This window comes from Prionailurus viverrinus, chromosome B4 (genome assembly GCF_022837055.1).
Source record: "Prionailurus viverrinus isolate Anna chromosome B4, UM_Priviv_1.0, whole genome shotgun sequence".
NCBI classification, from domain to species: Eukaryota; Metazoa; Chordata; class Mammalia; order Carnivora; family Felidae; genus Prionailurus; species Prionailurus viverrinus.
The window spans coordinates 3,462,460-3,479,944 of record NC_062567.1 but is presented as its reverse complement, the minus strand read 5'-3'; the positions used below and the strand labels follow the sequence as shown (position 1 = coordinate 3,479,944).

At 49.5% G+C, this 17,485-nt stretch overlaps 1 protein-coding gene across 14 annotated transcripts in view; it reads left to right on the top strand.

Moving 5' to 3' along the window:
• Nucleotides 1–17,485, top strand: part of SFMBT2 (Scm like with four mbt domains 2) — a 226,543-nt gene that overhangs the window by 162,983 nt on the left and 46,075 nt on the right. For all 14 annotated transcript variants that reach the window (XR_007153923.1, XM_047866407.1, XM_047866402.1 and 11 more), the window contains 2 exons: nt 198–280; nt 6,411–6,537. Coding sequence is in view for 13 of the 14 variants with exons in the window: in XM_047866407.1 (XP_047722363.1) it covers nt 198–280; nt 6,411–6,537 (210 nt within the window). In the remaining variant the exon portion in view is untranslated. The remainder of the gene's footprint in view (nt 1–197; nt 281–6,410; nt 6,538–17,485) is intronic.

The following is a 17,485-nucleotide window of genomic DNA, read 5'->3' as shown; positions in this document are numbered from 1 at the left end:
ATGGAACACCCGCCCTGTATTTCGTACTTTGTGTTTTTCCACGCGTTCCCCGTGAAATCTGACGTGCCGTCAGGCACAAGAAGGGACTTCACCCTCCGGGGTCCTGTATTTGCACTGCTTACTGATTTAACTAGTGACACCCTCTGAAGCTATTTATTTGCTTAACGCTGTTCTGTCTGTGTTTTCGCCCCGTGCAGGTTACTCTGGCCAGGACTTCGACTGGGCAGATTATCACAAGCAGCATGGGACCGAGGAAGCGCCTCCCTTCGGCTTCAGGAATGTAAGGAGCTTGGTGCTTGCTACTGCTTTGTTCCTAGATGTTGTTCACCGTGAACTTTGTAAGTTGCTTCCCGTTCGTGAGCAAGACGAGTGTGCTGCCGTGGACCACAGGATCCTTACTAAGCTTTCGTAGTTTTTGCAAAGGCCTCCTTCAGGTTGTGTGTTAGGGTGACTCTGGGGTGTTGGAGCACAGCCACTGCTACGTGTATGGTGGCCCGGTATAAGTTCATGTCTCACTTATGGAAGGGTCCAGTGTGTTCTAGATTAGCACGGGCTTCTTACTACGGTGAGCCTGGGCCTCAGGAGAGCCCCTGGCTTCATCCCCTGAGTCTAGTGAGCTGATCAAATAGCAGTGTGTGTGTGTGTGTGTGTGTGTGTGTGTGTGTTCACACGGGTGTACTTGTTATAAGGAGTTGGTTGTATCAGGTGGCTTATCAAGTATTCATTTAGACTGGATCAACCCTGGGAACTATGAAAAGGCACATGGATTATTACGTCTGTATTCAGAATGAGGCACCGATGTATACAGCCTAGTGTGTTGAACATGCATTTAGCTATGAAAGTTAATTCTTTATACTAAAGAAAAAAAAAAGACTCAGTCCTCCAGTTGGGGACAGCAGGCATCACAGTGCAGAGTGCTCCCAAATCAGAGACCTTTTCTGGACACGTCCTCCTCCAGCCGCTGATTCCTTGCTACCCCACCAATATAACTCGTACTACGGGGATCACGGCACATGACAGCTGAGAGGCGGAAGGGGCTGGCTCAATCGAGAAGCTCACTACCGAGCGTAAGTCCAAGGTGGATTTTGAAGAATTAAGTAGGTCGGTCACTGGGTCAGCTTGACCCCATAAATGCAGAAACTAAATGCAGAAACACATCCGTGGCAGAGTCGGAAATCGGGGCTCCTGAAACCAACAAAGGGACTTCCTGCCGGCCGATGCTGCTTTTGCACAAAGCTGGTTCTTCTGCGGCGCACGGAAAGATCTGCGTGGTGAGGCGCGGTGGTCTGTGTGGTGGGGACCCTCCCCCATACGTGTAGGCGCTCGGAGGTGCCCCCGAGAGGGTAGCCGCTGGCTAGCTCCCGGGGCTTATCAAGTCCAGTGCAGTCTTACTAACCCTTTTACAGTGATAGTGCTTGTCGCAGAGCCCTGGCCTCGTTGCCTTGCAGTTAGGATCCTGGAGACACTTAGCACGTCCCCAGACCCCTTCAAAGTTGTGCTTTCTACCCGACCAAAGACATATTCGTTCCCTACCTCTTCACCCTTGGGAGGGAGATCCTGACGTGTCCCCTGGTTTCGTGCGTAAGGAGGCGTTTCCTCTGCAACAATACGGTTCCACCGTCCTCTGCTGCCGTTCAGCCAGCAGCTGGCCAAATGGGATTTAGTAGAGGAAGCAGCCACATCCCCAGGTGGCCTCTGAGCTCCCAGGCGTTAGCTACCAGGATGAAATCTGTTTTAATGACTGTGCTGGCGTATTCATTAGGAATGCACTCGTTACAAACATGCCCGCTTTGTTCCCGGCTCTGCGTTTTTGTAATCGACGGGATTGTCATCTGCCTGTTGGCATAGGTGTCGCATTCCTGGTGCTCTGCTGAATTTTGTTAGCTTGCCTCGAGTGCTCTTTAAGGGGATGCTTATCATGAATTCATTTTTTAATCACGCATCTTGTGTGCACTAGAGGAGAGGGGGTGTGGAAGTGGCTGCGTGGGAGACGTTTCCCCGGGGATGTTTAACAATCAGAGACGGTTCTGAGATGGATTGACACAGCGAAATGCTTAGTAAAATAAACTCACGGGTAACAGGTTTGCCATTGATCTTTATAAATTACCCTCAAGCAGCGAGTTGAAACGAAAATAGGTTATGCGGTTGTAGCTTTCCCTTATTAAGGAGGATCAAATGCATTTTAACTTACTTAGAGGCTTTTCAGGCAGCCTATCGAGTCATATTATCAAAAAGCTCAATACATAATATGCACGGATAGGCAGGATGACTTGTAGGAGAACAGCCTGCCTAGAATTTTCCTTGGTTCCTATTTCCAAAGAGACATAAAGGAGAAGAACAAATCGCTTTCTTATTGCATATGCTGGGTCATTTTGTTCTGGTTACATAAAGATATGATTGACTTGCAACGTAACGTATATAAATAGATACGTGAATGCAAATTAGCTTGGCCTCCTCCCACGGGTCAAGTAAGGGTGTAATCTCTTGGTACTTACAGGAGCCCGTTTACTTCAGTTTATGTATTTCAAAATAGATACATGCAGCATTGTAATATCTGATTAAAATTTATAGCAGCGGATGCTTTGGGAAAATCTTACGCTTATTTTAAAATAGTGCGAGAAGGGAGTTTTGCTTGGAGTGTCTGTCGGCTGAGCTCCTGCTGAATTGACCCTCCGGCAGGAAGCAACTGTCGGCTCCTGTGCAACTAGCCGAGGGATGTGGAGAGTGAACAAAACGGGCAGATCTGGAGGGGAGCAGGTGCTTGGAAGGAAGGAACACTCTGGGGTGACCGTGTGATTCTTTTCAGTCTTCTGGCCTGAGGTCAGCCGCAGTGGACGACGTAAGAGACGACAAAAACAGTGATATAAAACTCACGGTCTTTCTGGCCTGATGAAGCAGATAACAGAATGTGAGCAACCACACCTGTTGGAAAGCGAGAGGAGTCTCAGAGAGGGAAGAGTCAGGAGAGGGAACCGCACATTCCGTGTATACACTCTGCCTAAATCTTTGGCTGATCCACAGAGCGTGTCTTTTCCAGGCAAGCTCCAGGCAGCCTAGCTAAAGACAAAAGACTGAGCTGGGATCTGAGCTCCTTCTCAAGAGACAGAGCATGTAGTTTGAGTCCAAACAAGTTAACTGCTTGCTAACACGGAAAACCAGCACTCTCGGGAAGAACATAACACAATCCAGAGTCTCTGTGACACGACATTGAAAACGTCCAGACTTCAGAATTGGTCAGCACACGAAGCCACAGAAAAATCGGACACGTTTTCTGTAGAAAGGCTAATCAGTAGAGGCCAAACCCAGCATGATCCAGATGTTGGAATTAGCAGACGTGTGTTCGAAAACTCCCGTTAAAACTCAGCTCAGAGTCGTAAAGTAGTGGTTCCCAAAGTGCAGTCCTGAGGCCAGCCTCCAGCACCACCTGGGAACCTGTTGGAAATACAAAATCTGTAGCCTCACTGCAGATCACATGAATCGTGAACTTTGGGCTAAGGCCCAGCAGTCTTTCTTTTTTTTTTAAAGGTTCTCCAGATGATTCAGATGCTCGCTAAAGTTTGAGAAGGAAAATATGAATGAGAAGGTAGAAAGTTGGGGTTCTGTGTCTTCCCCCCCCCCCGTCCTTCCCCAGCTCACACATTCTCTCTCAAAAATAAACAAATATTAAAAAAAAAAAAACCTTGGCCAGTATTTGTGCAGACTCTTAACAAGAAAGGTCTTTGCTACTTGACATTCTACACGTGGCTCAGAATTTTCCTCAGTGTTGCGAATGAGAGCAGGAGAGCTCCTCTGTGTTGAAGAAACAAGGGCCAGAATGTACCAAAGCAGCTGAGATCATAAATGAAAAAGTTCTGGAATCTCTGTGGGCCCCAAGCAACATAAATACAAAGACACCCAACATAGTCGAACTGCTGACAACCAAACGTAAAGAGAAAAATCTTGAAAGCATCCAGAGAAAAAAATGATACGTTTCAAATAGAGGAACAACAACGTAAATAGCGAACTTCTCATCAGAGACGAGGGGTGCCGGAAGACAGTGAACCAATGTTTGTGGAGTATTAAAAGAAAAAACACACAATTCTACATGCACCAAAGGTAACATTTCCTGAATGAAGGTAACAGTTTGGGGTGCCTGGTGGCTTAGTCAGTTAAGTGTCTGACTCTTGGTTTCAGCTCAGGTCATGATCTTGTGGTTCATGAGATCAAGCCCCGCATCGGACTCTGCACTGACAGTGCAGAGCCTGCTTGGGATTCTCTCTCGCCCCCTCTCTCTCTGCCCCTCCCCTGCTCACACTACCCTCCCCCCCCAATAAATAAATAAACGTTTTTTTAAAAAACCTGACACTTCACCAAGGAAGATACACAAATGACAAAGAAACATGTGAAAAAATGCTCATCATTCTCCGTACAGAAGATGCAAGTTCAAGCCACGATCAGCTGACACTGGTCACCGGTTGGGTTAAAATTTGCAAAAGTGCCGATACCAAGTGCTGGTGAAGATGTTTAGCAGCGGGAACGCCACACACTGCTGATGGGAACGCAACATTTGGTGGTTTCTTAGAAAGTTAAACGTACGTTTCCCATGTGGTCCAGCAATTCCATTTCTAGAGAAATGAAACTATGTCATAGGCTACGCTGTATTCCCCAAAATTCATATGATGAAGTCCTAACCCGTAGTACCTTAGAACGTGAGAAGTGTGTGGAGTTAGAATGTTTTTTAATGTTTGTTTATTTTTGAGAGAGAGACAGAGACAGAGTATGAGCACGGGGAGGGGCAGAGAGGGAGAGAGAGAGAGACCCAGAAGAAGCAGGCTTCAGGCTCCAAGCTGTCAGCACAGAGCCCGATGCAGGGCTCAAACCCATGAACCGCAAGATGCGAAGTTGGACGCTTAACTGACTGAGCCACCCAGGCGCCCCTGGAGTTAAGAGTTTCTGAAGACACAATTAAGGGAGCATGAAACCCTACGGGTAGACCTTAATCCAAAATGAGTGGTGTCCATACAAGAAGTGGAAATTAGGATGCAGACAGCATGCGGGGAGGAAGGAACGTTTGGAGATACAGGGAGAAGGTGGCTGTCTACAAGCCACAGAGAGTCCTCAGAAGAAAGCGGCCCTACTGACACGTTGATCTCCGACTTGCAGGCTCTGGAACTGAGAGGTGAATTTCTGTGGGTAAAGCCACCCAGTCTGTGGTATTGCGTTCGGGCATCGCAAGCAGACTGATACACCCTGTTCACACAGAAACTTGCGCTTGACTGTTTACAGCGGCTTTATTCGCGACCGCCAGCGATTGGACACAGCTCGGATGTCCTTCAGGTGGTTAAGGGATGGACTGTGGCACATCTACAGAAACTACTCAGCAGCACAACAGAATGGACTTTCCGTTCGTGCGGTAGCATGGATGAAATGTCAAATGCGTTTTGCTTAAGTGGAAGAAGCCGGACCGCACCGTGTATGGTTCCGTTTCTGTGATATTATGGAAAAGGCACAACTCTGGGAACAGAAGACGGGCCCGTGGTGCAGGAATTGGGAGTCTGGGAGGGATTGATCACCGAAGGGCCAGTGCAAAAGCATTTCGGAGGTGAAGGGACTCCTCTGCGTGTTGATTGACGTCATGACCGTACGACTGGACGGGAGCCTCAGGAACAGGGCACCGAAAAGAGCGAATTTTCCTACGTGTAAATTTTTATTTTTATTTTTTAATGTTTGTTTATTTATTTGGAGAGAGAGAGGGGGAGGGAGAGAGAGACTCCCAAGCTCAGAGCCCGATGCGGGGCTCGATCCCACCACTGTGAGATCACGACCTGAGCTGAAACTAAGAATGGGACACTCAACCGACTGAGCCACCCACGCGCCCCTCCTGTGTGCAAACTTTTAAGAAGAAGTGAATTTAGAACGTAAATAAAAGTAAGCCCAAGGCATACATGTAACACAAAGACCATTTCAGATAAAACCATGGGGATTCGTCACCAGTAGACCACTATAAACAACGCTAGTGGGTGTTCTTCAGGCCACATGGAGACTCAGGCTGTCTCCTCACACCCTCGAATATGCCCAGGCGTGATGTGAGTGAGAAGCATAGGGAAGGAAAAGAAATGATTTGCATGTCCGTGGTCGCGTGGAAATAAGGGCATGCGTGGGCCTAGAAAGAGACCATATCCACCCTCTCACTGGACAGATATTATTAGGCGCCTGCTGTTTGCCCGCGGAGTTCTAGCTCTGGGATGAAAACAAACTGGGCATGGTTCTTTTCTCGCGAACGGCAGGAGAAACGTTTGTCTTATGGAGGAGATCCGCGTGCATCGCGTGCGTGCGCGTGCGCGTGCGCGTGCGTCCCCCGCGGGCCCCTCTGTTGCGCGATCCCCTGCCGTGGTGCCCTCTGGCTCAGTGTCCGCTCTTTTCTCTTTCAGACGTCATTCAGTAGGGGTTTCACAAAGAACATGAAACTGGAAGCCGTCAACCCCAGGAACCCGGGAGAGCTCTGCGTGGCCTCTGTGGTCAGCGTGAAGGGGCGGCTGATGTGGCTTCACCTGGAAGGTACGCACCGTTGGCGGTCGTTCTGGGGAACTTAGGGCGCGTCTGGAAGTGGCAGGGTGCACGTAGTACTTCTCAGAAACAACGCCTTTTGCCTTCCTTTTACTTAAACGGATCTTAAATTATTCAGTGTTCTTAAATGAGTCAAACTCATCAAACACAGATTTGTTCGGAGTCTCTCGTCTTGACTCATGATTTCATGAAAGGAGACACTGGTGTGATAATTATGTTTGCAACACAGTGGTCTTTTTGCATCTGTGATTATAAAAGCTAGTGTCACAATTAAATTAATACGAGCCACTAAAACTGGTATTTGAGGTCTTGGTTATTATGAGGATAAAATTATATATTTGCAATTTACTGTGAATAACACTCTGTACGTTGGTTTCTTCCATGGATCTTTAGTTGTACCTCGAAATAGTAACTAGAGATGACTTTCTCCCTAAATATGTAATACACAAGATTTAGCCTTACGTGTTTAATGATGTTTAAACTGTTGTTTATAGCTATAGTTTGTTTATAATTGTGCAGATAATTCACAGAACATTCTATTTTATAAGCGGAACCTTGATCAGATTTTAGATTTGGAAAGACTACATTTTGTATGTTTTGTTTCCAGTGACGAAGAATTCAGATGAGTCGGATCTGTAAGGTTTTTCCCATTTTTCCGTGATCTGAATTCTTTGGGTTTATTTGTATCTCAGTCTCATGACATTAATTATTTTAAAGGTATATGGAAAAACAAGACTAGTCGCGAATGAGAAAATCGTGGTAGCTCTCTCGGCCCATATTTTAACTGCCATGGCACCCCCTACCACCACTGGAATGGAAAGTTTGGAAGGCCACGGAAGTGGTGCTCGTATCTTCCTCCTATCTCTTTAGGAAGAGCACATCTAAAAAGCACCAAAAGTTCTGAGGCTGACGATCTCCTAAATAGTAGAGTCCAAGGGAGTGAAAAGGGGAGAGAACAGTGACGGCAGGTGAGCGTCGCCTGTGTCCTCAATTCCCAGGAAAACAGTTTAAAATGTTACCGTGGGTTAGGATTTCAAAATCAACTTGAACTAAAAGAAAATTCTCAAAAGGTTGATTGCTTGGTGGCTCTTCGAGTAAAATGGCCTCTGGTAGGAATCAGCCACAGTGCAGGCAGACACAGGCGGAAGGGGGCTCTTTCTGCAGCCGCGGGAAGAGAACGCGACCTTACTTCCGTCACTACGTGTAAAGTTGAGTCACCTGCTCTTGGAAACACAGGATCCCTTCCGTGACTTCCCATCGCTCCATCAGACTTGCCACCTCATACTGGGCTAAGCCATGTTGCGAGATCGGGACCTTGCTTGCGCGATTCTTTCGAAAGCAGACGCGGTAAAGTTCAAAGCCCATGTTTCATCATTATTATTTAGCACATCATCGTTAAAATTCTTTGGCAGTCATTATTTATTCAGCGGTTTGTAGTTCCAGAGTGCTCTACAGCTGTTAATTACCTAACACAGACACGCACGCAAAGCATGTCCTGATTTTTATAGTTGGAGGAACGTTACGATATGCCTGGGGTCAGTTTCCTTCTCCTTGACATCTCTGTTGCTTAGTTCACCCAACCCTACAGAGTCCCAATTCTTAAAAACAGGGGTGAGCGGCAACAGGGTAGAGTTAACATTTCTGACAGGCTTTTCTCCTTAATATTGTTTTTCTCTGGGATATAAATTTCCATTTTTATAGCAAAGAAATGTGAGGCAGCTCATGTCAGCTGTTATTCTCCAGAGTGCTTTTTTATCCTGTAGCAGCGAGATCAGTTAGCGTTAGGAAGCAGAGCAGAAAATAAGTAGATTGTCCATTTTTTCCCAGCCCTTACTCGTTAAGAAAAAAAATTTTTTATGAACAGTTTGTTGCATATTATCCACGTGGAATTCTTGATCGAAATCCTGTGTTCGTTGGATCGAATAAAGTAAAATCCCATTTTGTCTCTTGGCTCTCGATTGTATTTTGGGTTTTTTGGGGGGGGGTTTGTTTTGGGCCCCCACTGAATATTACCTTTTAAAGTGCCAGTGAACTTGATGGCATTTATTTCTTGTTATTCCTCAGTTTTATGTATATACTGTTCTCTTTCCTTTGTCCTGGGAATGCATGTTAGAGATTCGCTATGGTCACTTTGTGGCTGTTAAATTATTTTCATGATGATGGTGATTCTGGTTATAGACCGTTTACTTGACGCTTGAAACAGATCAAATACTTCATAACAATTCATTAGTTATTTTTATGCATTAAGTTGATTTGAAGTATTTTCAGCACATGGCTAATTGACCACTGTTAGGTAATTAAAGTGATCATTTTCTACTTAATACATGACGTCTCTGGAGGTCGGTTCTTTAAGTGTCTATAAAAGAGCCGATGTTGAAGAGGGGGGGGGGCCATGGATGAGATATGGGAGACGAAGGTAGTATTGCTTTGGGTGCACATTTGGAAAGAATTGGGAGCTCTCCGGAACCGCGGACGGTGAGGGCAAGGGTGATGGGGTTTCTTTGATTTAGAGAGGACGTTGCAGTGTTTCTCCTGAGTCAGTACTCTGCTCGAGGCGGTCAGGTCGACAGTTATAAGCCTGACCCGTATAGTAGAGGTTGCTGTCCGTGGTGATGTCAGCGTCACGGCCCTGCATTCACGCGTCTGCCCCCGCCCCACACCAGCTCCTTCTACGTGCGTTCCAGATGCTTGTCCTCGGGGACCAAGAGGGTCTTCGCCCGTCCTCATGATGCTTTAGCTCCCTGAGAGGGCTTACAGCTTTGCAATGCCTTCCTTGGCTTCTCTTACCCCCTCGTTATTAATCCTGTCCTCCGGTTCAGAAGAGATGTGGGAAGCTCCATGTTCCTGAATACGTGACTTTTAGCCTTTGCGCTAACATTCCTTTGATGCCATAAAAGGTACGGCCACCAGCAGGCTTCCTTTCTGCAAAGTTATGTGGCCCTTTTCGTTGCCGCCACTACAGAAATGTTTGAAGAGAGCTCTGGAAGGGGACACTGAAACCTGGTTTTGACCTGGGGAGCGCTGTTGCACGTGAAAAACAGGCAGGGGGCCTCTCTCGGCTGGTGTTCGTTGTGCTTTGAGTGGAGGGAGGGAATGACGTCCTGGGGGAGTTGGTGCCCGCTGCTTTCGGTGCCGATCTGTCCTAAAAACAAACACACAAGGACAGAAACATGAAGACGACCTAGAGTCTTCAGGTCTGCGGAGACGTACGAAAATCTTAAGAACAGGGGAGCTTGGGTATTACCGACATCTCCTAATCTTTATTTTTTGCTGCCCTCTGAAACGAAACCTAGAGAAAATTAAATTTTTCCACACTCAGTCCTGGAGAACGTACTGTGCGAGTGTCAGTCTGTGAAGTCTTCGCCGGGTATAGCTTCGGGCAGTAGCTTCCTGGCGTTCAGGACTCACATCCTGTCACCGCGAGCTTCACATCCCCCATCAGCAAGCACCGAACACGCAGGGCTGCGCGCCCGTGGTCCCCGATTTCCGCAGACGAGCGCCCTCAGGAACAGCCAGCGGACTCTTGAAGCCTGAGCCTCGTGTAGGATTTCAGCGGAGGGAGTTAAACGTAAGACACTCTGACGGTTCAGGGACGGATGTGAGCTCTCCTTTTCCCCTCTTGACAAATGCACGCACTTTGGAACTGTCCAGTGACACTTCCTGATCTGTCTGATCTTCTCTTGGCTTCTTGGCTGCGGTGAGCGACCTAGGCCTGCCTCTGCTGGTTTCCTTTCCGCCACTGGCTCTAAGTGTCACGCACCCTTCAGAGTTGGCACGGGGCGTGTCCCTGACCGGGCCAGGCTTGCAGGGTCCTCAGTCTGACACCCGCTACTGCCAGTGTCCTGAGTCGGGTCACCTGGGTTGTTGGGGGTGACAGCAGGAAGGGGCAGACCTTTCACGCTCAGTGCACGGACTCTCACATAACGCCATTTCCTGGCCTGGTCGTTTCCCTGACCTGGTGCTTCTGACTCTAAGAACGCTCTGGTGCACGTTTTCTAGCACGTGAACCTCCAGTCGCCTGCCCGGCGGAGGCGTCTACCTGACTGTGTGGAATCGACAAGGGGATTCGAGGCCTGACTGATTCCTAGACTGGAAACCAGGCACCTCTCCTCAGTTCCAGCCTCTCAGAGGCTCCTAGGCTGTCCTCTCCTCATCTGCATGGGGACCAGAGGCTGAATTGGCTTGCTTCTTACCTTCCTTGCCTTCTTACTTTGTTCACTTTCAAATCTGATGAATGAATGAATGAATGAATGAATGGGATAACATACTAAGCAAGGGTAATGGAGTTTCCCACTTGAGCCCCTCCTGGCAAAATTGATTCCATGCGGCATAGGGGTGAGGGCTCAGACCAGGGGGGAGTGAAGAAGTATTTAATGGAGGGTTTAGGTTGTTCCTATACCAGAGTCCTGGAAAATTCACTCTATCTTGAATCAAGTGACCTTACTGGAACCAAGAATGTGCTGACCTCCCCAGGATGGTCCCCATCCTAGAGCAGATTTTTACATTTGGGATGGGAAGGACCCCTTTGAGAGTCTCCTGAAAGCTGTTGCCACTCTGGAAGATACACTTGCACACATACACAATTTTGGGTGCCATTTCAGACGATCCATGGACCCTCTCAGAACAGCTCGTGGATAGACCTCCTTGGAATTTCATGGATCCCAGATGAGAATTCCCGCAGGAGACCGTCTCAGGAGCTGCGAATAGATGTTAGTTCTGTGTTGTCCCCCGCGTGGCTTCCAGACACAGGTGGCTGCTTTGTTTTCAGTGAAATCAAGTTATAATTTCAGCTCCTCAGTAGCACCGCCTGCAGTCAAGTGCTCAGTGGTCACGGGAGGCTGGTGGCTGCTGATTTGGACAGCACGGATGTAGAAGTCTGTATCCTTGCAGGAGACTCTCTGGGACAGCACGGTTCTAGATGCTCCACTCCAGTAAAAAGTGAGCCTCGGGCCTGTCGAGGCCCAGAATTCAGATTTTCTAGAAGTGTGGGGCAGTAAAGCACAATCCATTCTGTTAAGTAGCTCAGTGGCAGGCTAAACGCGTCACTTATTACCAAGGGGAAATAAGGTTTCCGGACTCGGGAGCTTAGACACTGGAGGGACAGTCTGTGTGCCCTGATGTCAGTCAAGAAACAGAGTCAGTGTTTCTTTTTTTCTTTTTTTTTTTTTTTAATTTTTAAAGTGTTTATATATTCTTAGAAAGAGAGAGAGAGAAAGTGCAAGTGGGGGAGGGGCAGAGAGAGAGAGGGAGACACAGAATCAGAAGCAGGCTCCAGGCTCTGAGCTGTCAGCACAGAGCCCAATGCGGGGCTTGAACCCACGAACCGTAAGATCATGACCTGAGTCAAAGTCGGAGGCTTAACCGACTGAGCCACCCAGGCGCCCCCGAGAGTCAGTGTTCCAAGCAAGACGGGATTGTGCCTGGAAACAAGGTGCCTCTACGATCACTGAGAGAACTGCAGACACGAAGTCAGGAGGCCACTGGGGGACTCTTCGTTTCAAGAGCACTTTGGAGTCCCAAGGGCAGGAAGCCTCAATCGCTGGCCCGCCACTGGCTTCAGCTGCAAAGCGTGTGAGGACACGGTGGTACCCCTGCAGTGTCTCCAGGGACCGTTGAAGTTCACGAACAGAAACAGAAGTGTGGAGCCGGCTGCTGCAGCCTTCGTGGCCTTTGCTTGCCGGCGGGAGGACCGCCCCAGCCTCACGCTGCCCTCCGCACCTCCCACGAGTAGATAACCATCGGTGGAGCGTGCTCTGTCCTCAGGATCATCGTGCAGGGGAGCCTGGGAGTTTGTTTCCCAGCTCTGTATCCCCTGAAGACAGGAAGGCGGGAATTGGTGCGCAGGTCTGGTTAGCGGTAACCGGCATTCCCTTTCTCTACCTCATCACCAAAGAAAACCTGGCTGTGTGCAAATAGAACATGCAAGATCTTAGATCACCTAATGAAATGGTGAAAGCGTATTCTTTTCGTGGAGGTAGCTGGTCAACAGTTCATCACTTTTAAACAAAGTAGCGCCGAGTCCGACTTCTGCTCAGGTCACGATCTCGCGGTTCGTGAGTTCGAGCCCCACGTCAGGCTCTGTGCTGACAGTTCGGAGCCTAGAGCCTGCTTTGGATTCTCTGTCTCCCTCTCTCTCTCTGCCCCTCCCCTGCTTGTGCTCTCTCAACCCAAAATAAATAAATAAACACCTAAAAAGATAAAATAAGAAAACCAGCATTACAAGGTATGCCTAGTTCACTCTGCTCGCATTTGGGCCAGCACCCCAGCATCTGTGGGGAGACCGGGTGCATTTTCCCCCCTCCTGTGGCAGGTATCATGCCCTTTCCTGTTACTAGTAATCACCTTTCCTGCCTCCAGTTGTCCTCACGCTCAGTTTTATCTCTTTCTTGATCAGAAGCTTGAGATATGCTCTCTGTCTCTTGCTTTGATTGGTTGTGTTTTTTGTTTCTTTGTTTGTTTACAGAAGCTCCCTGCAGTCGCTTACGATTCTCCATCTCTAGGTTGTTTCTGTCCCTTTTCCTGTTTGTAGTATTTGACCTACGTTGACCCTTCCTTCAAAGCCTTCCCCTGCATCTTTTCCAGAACCCCAGGCCAGGCAGGTTTCTCTTCCCCACAGACTCCTCCTTAGATGAGTGTTCTAGGCGTTGCTTTGTTCATCTACCTTCACACGTAAAGGTCAGAGCTCATCACAGTCTTTTCCCCTGGTGCCCTGTTTACCCGCCTGCACAGCGTCCCCCGTGTGGATGCCCGCGTTCCCCAGTCGGGCGTCACTGTCGTCCCCCCCCTCCCGTTGGCTCTTCTCCTCGAGTCTCCCCTCTGACCCATGTTAGAAACTAGAAAACCATCCAAGCCAGCAGGCGTAGGGTAACTCACATCTGTGTGCCCGCCCCCGTGCCCAAGGAGTCCCCTCAGTGCCCCGTGTCCCCGTGCATCTCCATCTTCGCGGCTCACCACCACTCTTTGGTCCGGATCTTCGTCCCCTACTCCTGCCGTTGTTCCCTGGGCCCTGCTGCCTTCGTGGGGCCCTGAGACTTGGCTTTGCACCGTAACAGCCATCACCTTCCTCCTGATACCCTGTGCGTCTGCACGCCTCCCCACGGCACATCCGCCTCCTAGATGTGTGGCCTCGGGTGCTTCCTGAGTTTAAAACCCCCTTTCTTATTGGTGCAGCTGCATAAAATGTGTAGAATGGGGGTCTGTACCTCGTAGGATGGTTGTGGAGATTGGCAGAGGGAAGTGCTCCTCGTCGTGTTTGCACCTGACGGTGACGGCTCAGGAAGAGGGGTGGCCGGCGAGCAGGAAGACAGGCGGCCCCTTCTCACTTCGGCCCCGCCTCCCTGCCCAGAGCCTGAGGTCCATCAGAACAGAGAACTCCTGTGTCTGTGCACCCCCTAATGCTGTCGCTGGCGCTCTGTGACACAGGGCCGTACTGTCTCTGCCTGTCACAGAGCACAGTGTCCGCACAAGAGTTCGTGTGCACTTGGCTCGCTAAATGCTCGCTGCATATGTAAGGAGGAATCAGTAAAACCCGTGTTTCCGAACGAGAAAGTGATCTAAGATACAGCGGTCCCTTAACAACTTCTATCTTGCCAACTGAATTTTGAGCCAGTGGGATAAAACCAACATTCAAGAACTCTTTGGTCAGCGTTTCCCTATGCTCGCTTCAGTTCCAGTAAACTCCCTCCATCTCCCAATCTACGGGAGGAGTCTGTTAAAGTGCAGATCCCTGGGGCACCCGGGTGGCTCAGTCCGTGACTTCGGCTCAGGTTATGATCTCACGGTTTGTGGGTTCGAGCCCCGCATCGGGCTCTGTGCTGACAGCCTGCTTGGGATTCTCCCTCCCTCTCTCTCTCTGACTCTCTCTCTCTCTGCCCCTCCCCAGCTCGCTCTGTGTGTCTCTCTTTAAAAAATAAATAAAATAAACATTAAAAAGAAGCTTAAAATGCAGATTCCCGGGGCCACCACAGACCTAGTGCATCTGAATCCCAAGCAGGGTCCAGGAATCTGCATTTTAAAATCCCCTTCCCCAGGGGCGCCTGGGTGGCTCAGTCGGTTAAGCGTCTGACTTCAGCTCAGGTCGCGATCTCACGGTTTGTGGGTTCAAGCCCCACATGGGGGCTCTCTGCCATCAGCACAGAGCCCACTTCCGTTCCCCTGTCTCCCTCTTTCTCTCTCCTCCTTGTGTTCTCTCACTTTGTCTTTCTCTCAAACGTAAATAAACATTTAAAAAAGTAAATAAAGTCCCCCTCCCCAGATGGTTGTTCTGGGTGCTAGGGTTTGTGAAGGACGCTGAGATCTAACAGGCAAGGCGTGGCGTGGTCTAAAGGAGCTCCCGTCGAGGCCACCTCTCATATATGGGAGAGCAGGTGCAGGAAAGTGCCCCTTAAGCCTTTCTGTAATTTGTGGAAGAGTCAGGTGGTTAATAAGCGTTTCGCCGAGGCTTGCAAAAACCGAACAAGGGAAAATGCAAATGTGAAAGTAATTATATTTCAAGCCAGCGTGGGTGGTTTTAAAATCTTGAAAAGGAGGGACAGCCTGCTTGAGACAATTTTGGGAGAAGCTGTGTCAGCAGATCAGGGGCCCGGAGCAGGGTTTCCCGAAAGTTAAAGAGGCCGGTCGGACAGTGGGTACGGTCTGCGGGCACAGGCTTTGCATCCTCCCCGGTCTGTTCTGTCCCTAAAGCTGATGCTCGATGAGACAGGGCCTTGGTGGCCCGCGACAGAACCGCCTGTTTTAGGCAAAGTCTTGGGCGAAATGTGTAGCTGGGGGGAAGGCTTTTGGTGGGCGGCTGGCGGATCGCCTCTCCAGGGGCTCTGCTTACAGGACCCACACCTAACTTGGGCTTTTGAGCTGCCGTGAGCATGGACGGGACTGCTGTCGGGCCGCCTTCCTGTTTCAGAGGCCCCAGCCCGTCGTCGTCTGCCCGTGGGGAAGGGGCAGGCCTCCTTCCCCTTCTGTGGGGGGCGGCAGGGGCCACCTCATCGTGGGGACCGTGCAGGAAGGATATGGGGGCCCAAATAGGAACGGGACAGGCGCTAAACCGACCAAACTAAATCAAACCCAAACCCAGAAACAAACACGGGACAAAGGAAGAAAAGCACCCACCCGAAATGCTTTCTCCTAAGGCCCCCAGCATTCGATTGTTTACGGTCAGATTCTCCTCTCTGGCCTTTTTCTGTGCCTCGGTTTACCCATCTGGAAAACGGGGACAGACCCAGTCCCCGTCGCTTTGGGTTGTCGGTGAAGATCGCGCACCTGCCAAGTGTCGGGCCTGCGGGCTGTGCGGCGAGCGTTTGCGGACCCGTGAGTGTCCCTCTCCACACGCACACGCACCCCGGGTCCCCTTTCTGTCGCTTCCCTCCAGGTGGCCTGCTTCCCGTCCCGTCCTGGTCTTGCCATCCACAGCATTGCCCGTCCCTCGTTCCTTAGGAATTTGGCCCCACAGCTGGCGGAGGGCCGTGGCTGTCTGGCTTCGTAGAGGGGCTCCTGCAGACGAGAGGAGGCTGGCGGCCGGCACACGGGGTTTCCGGCCCCCGTCTTGCCGGCTCCCAGATCGCCAAGCAGCTTTCTTCCCTCTGATGCCCCGTCTTTCCATCGCACGCGTGAGCCTGTCACGATTTGCTGCGGCCTCTCTTCCTGAGGGTTCTGAGCAAGGTTGACTTCCTTCCTTAAACACCTCGTGCCTTTCTTCCCTTCCTGCCTTTGAACTGAGGTGTGGGGCTCGTTCTTCCTGGAGCCCGTGCGGTAGGAAGGACATTGGGACTTCGTGGAAGGGGCGGCCATCCACGGATCCGACGTCACGGTCGCAGGGTACAGCGAATCGCGGAAATCTTCGCAGGCTCCAAAGTGGCTCTGAGAAGTTTATACGCCTCACGTTTGCTTTGTGAGCGTGGAACGTCTTTCCCCGCTTAGCAGTGAGATGATTCATCGCGGTCTGGTTTTATTTTCTGTGAAGCTCACTTGTCCTTCATGACTCCGGCCTCTGTGTCAGTACTCTTCAGGCACGTGACTCCTTTCTTCCCAGAGCGTTTTGTGTTGCGTTGTTATTGTGGTGAAAGTGAGGTTGCGATTGTGAATTAGTCGATTCATTCGCAAGGGCCAAAATGCGTAAAAGTTTCTCTCCCCCTCCTGCCCCATTCCTCAGTGTCTAAGCTCCTTTCCCAGCAAAACAGCCACTGTTAGCGTTTTGTACTTCCTTCCAGGTCTGTCGTATGCACGTGTAAATATACGTTATTTCCCCCTTTTAAACAGATGATAACCTACTATACACACACGTTGTGTTCTGCCCTCTGCTTTTCTTTTATCCAACAAAACATGGACACGTCTCTACGTGTAAGTGTATGAAGTGGTTTCTCGATCTTTTGTTCCAAATGGCAGAATATCCCATCATACGATATACCATAATTCATTTAGGCAGATAGAGATCGAGGCTTCCCGATGGTTTTTCAGATGAAAGTTCTGGGGAGGAATGAATGAGCGGACTCCGTATCGACTGATACAGCTGCAGTGAGGTCCGGGGTTGAACCTGACCTTGTGTTGTTCACAAGAGGGTTTCCTAGGAAATGGTCAGACTACTGAAGTGAGCCACTAAGCTTTTGAATTGGCAGGTTTGGAGACTCCAGAGTAAGGAGAATCGCCTAATGTTTTTCATGGATTGCTTTTTATAAAAGCTCGTGGCTCCCTGCTTTTGAAAAATAGTATGTTATTTTTTAAAAAGATTATCGCGAGTCCAGCCAGATATATCTAGATACTGCATAAGATTGATAAAGAGAAATAAGGAATTGGTGTCCATCATTCAGAGGAGGGTTGGAAAAGTTTCAGGGTCAGGAAAACGTCTCTGGGTGATAAATAATCCACGTTTCCACCAGTTCATATTTAATAGATGCCTTAGTGGGTTAGATTTCAAAGTACGAGGAAGACAGGGCGGTAACTTCCTGGA